This window comes from Bidens hawaiensis, unplaced genomic scaffold (assembly GCF_021521415.1).
Source record: "Bidens hawaiensis isolate Kalapana, Puna unplaced genomic scaffold, B.hawaiensis_p1.1 tig00072924_1, whole genome shotgun sequence".
NCBI classification, from domain to species: Eukaryota; Viridiplantae; Streptophyta; class Magnoliopsida; order Asterales; family Asteraceae; genus Bidens; species Bidens hawaiensis.
This window is the reverse complement of record NW_027506682.1, coordinates 4173-14008: the sequence shown is the minus strand read 5'-3', so window position 1 is coordinate 14008 and position 9836 is coordinate 4173. Positions and strand designations below refer to the sequence as shown.

The 9836-nt window shown below is 38.1% G+C and overlaps 1 protein-coding gene and 2 pseudogenes across 2 annotated transcripts; 2 read left to right on the top strand and 1 right to left on the bottom strand.

Moving 5' to 3' along the window:
* Window positions 1-670: 670 nt before the first annotated feature.
* Window positions 671-1345, top strand: LOC143618393 (prefoldin subunit 2 pseudogene; annotated as a pseudogene).
* A 1779-nt stretch (window positions 1346-3124) lies between these two features.
* Window positions 3125-3621, bottom strand: LOC143618395 (preprotein translocase subunit SECE1). The gene is given in 2 exon segments (XM_077090626.1): window positions 3125-3571; window positions 3574-3621. Coding segments are annotated over 2 exon segments (477 nt in total). The 3' UTR covers window positions 3125-3142.
* Window positions 3622-6936: 3315 nt separating this feature from the next.
* On the top strand, window positions 6937-9554 carry LOC143618394 (protein DOUBLE-STRAND BREAK FORMATION-like; annotated as a pseudogene). The gene is made up of 5 exons (XR_013150999.1): window positions 6937-7004; window positions 7106-7313; window positions 7388-7531; window positions 8836-8980; window positions 9104-9554. The product of XR_013150999.1 is annotated as a protein DOUBLE-STRAND BREAK FORMATION-like (transcript).
* The last annotated feature ends 282 nt before the right edge of the window (window positions 9555-9836 follow it).

Here is a 9836-nt window from a genome sequence, read left to right as displayed (position 1 = left end):
ATGTTCATAAGTTTCCTTTTTGTCCGTTTAGTTAAATGAACGAACATGAATACAAGCCTCATTCGTTCGTCTATGTTCGTGAACGTTCGTTTACGTTTCCGTATATATTTACCTAATTTTTTATGCCCATTATAGTTTCTGAGTTTATGAAATATTTCACTTGTTGCACTTAGTCGAGTTTTATTAGTTTTTAGGCTCAATAGATTGAGTTTAATTGGTGTTCACTCCGTTATCTACATTCATATATGTGCAGTCATGTTCGTTTACGTACGTGAACTGTTCGTTTGTACTACTAATGAACGAACATGTACAAGAAAACCTTGTTTGTTTAATTGTTCATGTTCTATTGTTTCTTCGGTTAAAGTTAAATGAACGAAAACAGTCATGCCCCGTTTGTGTTCGTTAGGTTTGTTTACAAGCGTAAACATTACATCTAGACCCACTACCATTTTTTCATCTTTCCACTTCTAGTTTTTCAAAAAGGTTAAGGGAATAGAACTTTTGAAATAAAACAATTTAGAAAAGACTGTTAACATGTTTCTTGACCTGTTTGACTTGTTACATTGCTAGCCTGTTTTGAAGTTTACCCTTATGACCCTTTCTTAATCAATTTGACCCTTTTTAAATCAATTTGACCTGTATTAAAGTTTATCCATTCGACCTGTTTTAGGTAGACAATAATATAAATATGTATTGACATTTAATATATATTTTATAACTTCAGTATCATGGCTGGTGTTTCTGGAAGTGAACACAAGGACCCGATAAATGAGCAAGACGTTGCAGCCAAATATGGCAGCATAAGAACCGAAATGAATCAAATTTACTCCAAAATCACAGAACTGGAGATGGAAGTAAGTGAACACTCATTGGTCATTAACGCCATACAGCCACTCGACCCTACAAGGCGTTGCTACAGAATGATTGGTGGGGTGCTCGTTGAACGAACAATCAAGGAAGTTTTGCCAGCTGTGCAACAAAATAAGGAGGGAATTGAAGTGGTGATTGCTAGACTTAATGAAGCGTTGGAGAGGAAGAAGAAAGAGTTGACTGATTTTGAAACTAAGTACAAGATTCGGATTAGGAAAAATGATGGTGAGTCTGTGGATGATAATAGCAAGAAGGAAGGGTCTGCACAGGGTGTTCTTGTCGGTCCCGCTAACGCGTAATGTTTTGTGATTGCTATTTTGATTTTGTGATGGTTATCGTGGGTTTTCATAAACGATGAACATGATTATGATTTGTAAGATTATTAGTTGGGAGGTTTTCTAGTTTTTGCTACTTTTGATGTTTTGATTTTGAACTCGTGCGCTAGTTTTGTGCTGGTAAGATTTTGTGGCTTATGAACAAATTTGTGATCCGACTGTCAAATATGTTTTCTGTAAACTGGCAAAGCAAACAGGCTGGGTTGGATGGTCAGCAGGGTAGTGCATTTTTAGCGTAAACGCGGTTTGACATTTTGAATAAATTTTCTTATATAGTTATATAGAATACATGAGGTATGTTACAAATAATGAAAATAATATATAACAAAAGCTGTACAAATAAACATAAACGAACACATATTCATTCAAACATTCACTATTGGTCATGTATGCTTATTCATTAAGATTCTAAACAAGCACAAACATAACATACAGATTCAAAAGTTGTAAACAATGATACTCAAAACTGAAGTCCGAATATCATTAGCCATGAGGTGGTTGCCAATATCCATCATCTTTAAAAGTGATCTTTTGAACTTACGGGCGATCTTTTGACCTTAAGGGTTGTTCAACAGCTATTAAGATGCTACCTTTAAATCGCTCATAGATATGTTTGGTTTAATAAAAACGACATCTCCTAATGGTTCAAGGAACTAGAGGTGCACAAATCGGGTTTTCCAGATACCCGGTTTCGGGTATGGAACTGGGCCGGGTTCAGGTATGGCCGGGTATTGAAAAATCGGGTAGTGGTAATACCCGGGTCGGGTTCGGGTCTGGTTATTATCTTTAAAAACTGCACTCTATGCATCGGGATCGGGTCGGGTATAGAACCAGGTATTCTAAAACCGAGTATTATGAATACCATATTTTTGGGTATTGAAAAACCTTATTTTCGGGTTTTTTCAGGCTTTTATTCGGGTATAGATGGATTTTATTAAGAGGTTGCACTTTTTAGGGGAATTTTCGAGTATTTTTTTTATTAAGAGGTTGCACCTTTTAGGGGGATTTTCGGGTATTTTTTTATTAAGAGGTTGCACCTTTTAGGGGATTTTCGTATTTTTCGGGTATTTGAAAAACTCGATTCAGGGTATGAAACCGGTTTCGGTTTTCGGATATTACAAATCGTGTCCTGTTTCGGGTACGGGTTTTGGTATTGAAATCATACCATATTTGTACCCTATGGGTGGGGTCGGGAACGAGTTCGGGTATTAAAAAACCGGTTACGGGTATTTTTACGGGTCCGGGTTTTTTGTGCACCCCTACATGGAACCGCTTAATTGTTACGTTTTAACGATATACTGAATATTTCAAAGACTACCTATTAATCAGCCAAACCTCCTAACAATTCAATACAAGATTGCCAATCAACCACTTAATAGACAAGGAAGGATAAAATTTTAAAATGGGCTGAACTCAACTTCATTAACAAAAAAAATATAAAATTAACAATGTGTTCATATTCATTCGCTTAATGTAAATAAAACAACAAACCATGTTTGTTAAACGACGGTAAACCCATAGACGTTTCCACCCCTTCAGGCCCGGCTCCGAGAAGCCTAAAAATTTTTTGGGCCGAAAGCGAAAAATACTTTGGGCCTCAAATAAAATGAGTATTTTGTTGGCTTTAAACAATTAGTTTTTAAGTGGGCATACTTGGTTATGATTTGGGTTGTGTAAAAACTTTTATATAAAAATCGGCTAAACATGTTCCAAATGAGAGTAAAACCCAGACCGTTTGGTTGAGAGTGATACCCCTTTGCCACTAAGCCAAACTAGTTGATATGTAATTGAGTTTAAACACTAAATATACACATTTTTCTTCATAAAAATACATATAATTAAAAAAAAACCGGGCCTAACGGGGTGTCGGGCCGGGGGGCCGTCGACCACCCAGCCCTCCCTAAAGGCCGGCCTTGCACCCCTTATCCTCATAACCCCTAACCAAAAAAATCTTGAACCCCACGACCGGCGAAAACCCGGTCGGAAAGCTCAGCCAAAACGGCATTAAAGGTAAGCAAAACGACACTGGAACCGGCAATAACACCCAAGACAACACCCGTGGTCCCAAGAACCTTATTAAACGCCGGCCACTCAATCTGTCCAATCTCCTCAACAACTCCGGTCCATAGACTCTCATCCTTCTTAATCACCTCTCTATCCATCATTGCCTTCTTGATCTCTGAACCCAGTTCGGATAATTGTTCGTCTGATGGTTGCTGTTGTTGGGTGGGTTCTGATGATTCTGATGTGGGTTTCTGTTGTTGGTCTTCTGCGGCGTTGCAAACGACGGCGTATCGGTGGTTTTTGGTGGAATTGGAAAGTGGGTTTTGGGTTAATTTGAATGGTGATGGGTATTTGGATGATTGATGGGTTTTGTTGCAGGTGGGAGTGAGAATTGTGTGAGGGAGAATGCCATTTTGGATTTGGGCGTTTAGCAGCTCTTGAACCCCAAAAGATATTGAGGGGTGTTTGGGATTCCTTGTTTCTACCTCCTTATACTAATCTTAGGTCAACAAAGAAAACCCCATTCGTCTCATTTTTACTTGGATTCCGATAAACTAATTACTTGTTTGCTCAAAATAATTGAACTGAATGTTTTAATTTTGATTCAAAGGAAAGAAAGTGTGGAGTTGAAATAACTCACTCAGAACGCTTTTTAAAGGATTACGTGGTACGATTAAATCGAATAAGCCCTTCTGGAATAAATACTCAGCCGCTTGTGAACCGTCGGGTACTGTTTTATTCAATGTTTGTTCAATTACTCTTTTACCCGCAAAGGCAATGTAGGCATTGGGTTCAGCAATAATGATATCCCCCAACATACCAAAACTAGCTGTCACCCCCCCCGGTAGTAGGAGATGTAAGGATTTCAGTGGGGGCTCCAGCGGAGCCAAGAACCAATAATATTATGACGTGTGGCAGAGAGAGAAACTGGATAAGGGGGTGTTGGAGCCCCTGGTGTGGAGGAGCTCCAGCGAAATTTTTTTTTATAAATATATTCAAACAACATATTATTAAAAAAACACATAAAATATTAAAAAAAACACACATTAATAAAAAAACACATTAATATCTAAAATTCAAATTACAAAAAAAAACATACTAAAAATTAAACAAACAATAATACTTAATAATAACACTAATCTAATACAAGATCATCGGGTCGCCTCGCCCACAAATGTTCAACCAACTCATGTCGAAGATTCCCGTGTGTCTCACGGCTCTTGATATTTGCTATGTTATGAAGTCTTTGTTGATCACTGATTGTGGACGGTTGTGGCGGAATGTCACCTTGGTAGTTTTGGCAGATAGCTTTGCCCTCGTCTTCTAACGTCATGTTGTGTAGGATTAGACACGTGTAGACGACGTCCATTATCCTCTCCCGAGTCCAATAACGTATCGGGTTCGCCATCACATGATATTGTTTTTTCATAACTCCAAAAGCTCTTTCAATATCTTTTCTAGCAGACTCTTGCTTCTTCGTAAAATACTTCTGTTTATCGGCGATTGGATCTGTAAAAGCTTTCACTAACAAAGCCCATTCGTTGTAAATACCATCGACCAGATAGTACCCGTACTTGAAGAGTTCTCCATTTGCAACAAAAGCTTGAGGTGGTTCAACCCCGTCGATAAGGTCGTTGATCAAATGTGACTGATCGATAACATTAAGGTCGTTATTTGACCCAGCAACACCAAAAAAAGCATGCCAAAACCAAAGATCCTGTGACACCGCCGCTTCAAGTATAAGGGTCGGCCTTTCATGATCACCACGGTGGAACTGACCTCGCCAGGCCGTTGGACACATAGCCCATCCAACATGCGTACAATCGAGGCTACCTAGCATCCCAGGAAAACCATGTTTTTCTGCGTGCACCCCATATATGCGTGGATGTCATACATTGTAGGTTTACGCAAATATCTCTGAGAGTAAATCGATATGACTCCTACGTATATAAATACGATATAAGTATATATATATATATATCTATAATTATAGGCATTAAAATAATCTATAAACATATAATATATATTCAAAAATGTAATAAATATTTAATAAAAACTAAAATTAATGTTTTTTACCTTGGCAGAAAAAATGAAGGGATTCACGTGCAACCCTTTTCTACATCTGTAAATACTCATCCAAAGCGTCCGACGAAATGTCGTACGCTAATTGACGGATAACAGCCGTGCATTTTTGAAGAGAGGTAAAACCGGGGAGACCCCTAGCATCCTCCCTTTGTTGAAAAAAGGGATACCGTGCCTCTAAATCACTTGCTATACGCATGAACAAGCAAATCATCCTCTTCGGAGGAGTTGGAATCAAACGAGAACGACGACATTTTTTTTTTGTTAATTTTGAGAGGATTTTAGGAGGAAAGGTGTATAATTGTTGTGTGTTTTGATTGTTTATTTGTATAGATATATATAGAAAATATATATATTTTTTTAAATTATTAATGAGCCAACGGCTCTTTTTTTGGGCCCTCCTCTCTCTCTTCTCCCGCTACCATGCTCACGCCTCCCTCTAGCCGGACTCTAGCGCCCCTCTAGCGCCCTTGGTGGTGTGGTGTTAGCGCCTGGGGGCGCGAGCGGAGGGGCTCTAGCACCCCCGCTGAAGCCCCCACACCCCTCAGTCTTATAACTTATTCTCATAAGTTATAAGTTATAAAAGTGTAACTTATAACCTATTCCCCTCACAATTTTCAATTTTGCCAAACGACATATGACTTTTTTATGAAAGTTTAAAATAAGCAATCCCAAACACCCCCTGAAAGTTTGTTTATATGGTTTTATACTTTTATAAACTCTTCAAATATCTTTTAGAATAGACGGGTAAATCCGGATATGGTGGCGGAGAGTTAACACGAATTTGGTGGGTATTGGCTATGTTCATTACCGTATCGAACTAAACTAATAAATTGTCAAATTAACATATTAAAAAAAAACAAAATTAAGTAGTAGTACTCGTATAACGTATTATAAAATGTATTAACATATTTATTAAGTCGGCTGTTGGTGAACGGATGTTGATAAAACCCGAAAGTTACGACGGTGAGTCGACGTGAATCGGCTGGTATCAGTTATGCTTGTTACGATATAAACAATGTTGGTAAAAGCTAGAAAAATAAATTCTTCAAATTAACATATAAAAAATGGATAAAATTGGTATCCGGTGAGTTACCGTTGCATTCATTAAGGTATCATAACTAAAAAAACAAACAAAATGGTTGGACGAATGTGGTGCCACTGCTTGGCCCAATCAGGGCCTTGCGACACCAAGATTCATCTTTATTCTATATAAATAAATAAATAATTGTGTTTTCCCCGTAATTTACGTATCGTAGTCTTGTTACCCAGTAAAATCATCAACCGTAATGCCGTAATCTATTCCAAATTCAATTTCAAATAATCTTTTATTACCCAGTATCCAAGGACAAAGCTTACTTAGGGCCGGGCCACGTTTTTTGCACGGTAGTGTAAATTGACCATTTTTTCGTCCGAAAATTTGTATACGTAGTGTAAATTTACCCGTTTTGAACCGGAAATTAAAGCCAACCCCGCTAGTTTATATTTTTTATAATACATTTTGACCCCCCTCCACGACGAACTCGTCTAAGCTTCGCCACTAACAGTGTCTTTTGGTTAAGATTACAAGTATCATAGTGAACTCTAACCAAATGCCCATTAACAGTCTTCAATTACAAAAACTTCCGCCAAATTCATTACCAAAATGTCCAACAGCGAAATCACCATCTCCGAGCAAATCTCTCTGTTTCGCTCCCTCATACAAGCCAAAAGGTAACTAACTACATTCGCTCCAATTAACTCTAATAATAATAATAATAATAATAATAATAATAATAATAATCTAACAACACAATTTCCGATCGAAACTCCAGATTCGACGACGGAACCCTACGCATTCTCGAATCACTTCTAATAACCAGAGACATCAAATCACTACTCCACGTCCAACGCAGCCTTCAACACTTCATGAGACACCAATCCATATCCGTCCTTCGTCAACTCAACGCATTACCTGTCCATCGCAAGCTTCTGATCCTCGAATTCTTCGTTCAAGCGTTCGCAATCATCAGCGATCTGGAGGCGAGTCCTTTTTGTTAATTAAGACCTTTTCAGTTTGTTATTTTTGTTTGATTTGATGACGTCATTGTTTTCAGAGCTGTTTGGCGTTGAGATACGAGGCGTTTGTGTTGCGAGATGTGAATTCGGCTGTGGATGTGCGGTTAAGTGTTTGTTACGGCGAGTGGATCGCGTTTGCTGAGCAAGCGATGGATAACAGGTTTTATGCCATTGCTAGAAAGGTAAATGTTATTAGGTGTATATTGCTTGGAGTAATTGACTGCAGATTAGTGTCAATATATGTGACTGCCATGTCCTTTTGTTTAATATTTCCATACTATAGGTTTTGTTTTGACTTACGAGAGCTCGAGCTTCAGTTTGATTCGTCCCGAGTTGTTCTTCTAAAGCTTGAGCTCGGCTCCTGACTCATTTTTTTTAAGTTTGAGTTTGGCTCGTCTATTGCTTATCAGTTAATTTATTTATTTTTTATTATTTTTATATCTTTTGAGAAAACCTTAAACGAGCCTAAGCTCGGATCGAGCTTGTGTGCAGTACTTTAAACGAGCCAAAGCTCGGATCGAGCTCGGTTGTGCGGTGTGAAATTAATACATGAAAGTCCAAAAGAGTTTAATATTAAAAATAAATGCAAGGCTCGAGCTCTGGCTTGATAAGTAAACCAGTTTAAAAAAAAATATGTGACTGATATGTCCTGTTGTTCAGTATTACTATATGTCATATTGTCATGTAATGCATTTGATTGCAGTATGTGCAGTGCAGCACTCAATTTATGCTCAAATTTAACCAGATTTGGGAATCTGAAGTAGCTATTAAGTTTTTCTTACAATAATACAGTGTATGTATATGTTTGTGAGTTGGTGTACAAACGAGTCGAGATATATCCGAGCTCAACTAGGCTCGGTTTGACTTAGGAGAACTCGAGCTCTAGTTCGGCTCTTTTCGATTTCTTTCTCTAAAGCTCGAGCTTGGCTCGTTTTCACTTATGAGAGCTCAACCTTGGCTCTTTTCGAGCTCTTTCTCTAAAGTTCAAGCTCGGCTCGTGAGTCATTTATTCAAACTCAAGACCGGCTAGTCTATTATTTATCATTTAATATATATATATTTTTAATTACTTTTATATATGTTAAGGATACCTTAAACGAGCCTAAGCTCGGCTCTAGCTAGTGTGCAATACCTGAAACGAGACAAAGCTCGGCTCGAGCTTGGTTGTGCAGTGTGAAATTAATACATCGAAGTCCAAATGAGTTAAAATTTGAAAATACACAAGGCTCGAGCTCGGGCTCGGGCTCGATAACTAAACAAGCTTTATTTGAGGCTCGGCCCGGGCTCGATAAGGTTCGGCTCAAGATTTTTATCGATCTGATCTCGAGTAGCTCGCGGGCAGCTCGGCTCATTTGCGCCCTTATTTGTGAGGCATTTACAACTAGGTCTTTCACATTAACAGTAATAATTAATACTTTTCAAATCATTACTAATTTTTCGTAACATTAACTCACTTATCTAATTTGAATCTCCATTTATTCTTTAGGCATGTGAGAAAGCGCTCGCGTGCTTTGAAACAAATGATATTCTTAAAACAAAAGATGCAGATGCATTATCTGAACACATGGAAGCAATTAGAAAAGTCAAGAAACTGAAGGATCTTGCTACAGTCAAAGCTTCTTCACAATCTGGTAAGCTTTTATATAATCGAAATACTTTGGTTATTTTTCCATTATAGCAGTTAATAACTTGGTGGTGTTTGAGTGGATATCATTACTGAATTTGTATTCAATTTGTTATTTATGAGAGATCAGTTCAGGCACAAACAGTTGAATACTTGAAAAGGAAAATAACCGAGCATGACGAAGGTTCCACGCTTGTCGTAAAAAAAAACAACATTCAGCCAGCTTTTTGTTCAGGAACGGAATCAAGAAGCATAACATGCGAAAGCTGCAAGAACTGCAAAGGCAGCCCGCACGCGCCTAAGGTTTATCAACTTTTCTAATGCTGTTAATCTCTCTATAAACTACCATGTTTGTAACAAAAAGCCTAGTTAAGTATCATGCTGTATTTCATACTTAATAGTGTTAAAAAGGATAATAAGTTTCATTGCAAAGCTCAGTAGATTAGTAGATTATGGCCCATTAATACTGTTATTTAATTTGCTCTGTGTTGGGCTTAGTTCCCGACTCAAACAAGGCGGTTTGGGTTGGCTGACTTGATCGACAAGTCGGTTAGTGATTAAAAGATTAAGCAAGTTTCCTAGTTTATAGCAAATAATAAGGAAGATACATTCAACCTGAATACAACTATACAAGTGAAGATTATGGGCAAAAAGGCCTGACGCCCAAAAATGATGTATTAAGAATTTAAGATAAATAGTTAAATCAATGTAGCGTCATTCAAACCGCTCGTCGCTCGAACTCGCTCGTCGCTTGCTCGGAAAATGCTTACTCGTTTTTTCGCTCGATTGTAAACGAGCCGCTCTGCTCGGTTCGGTTTGTAAACGAGCCAAGCAACGAGCAAAGGTCTGCTCGGTTCGGTTCG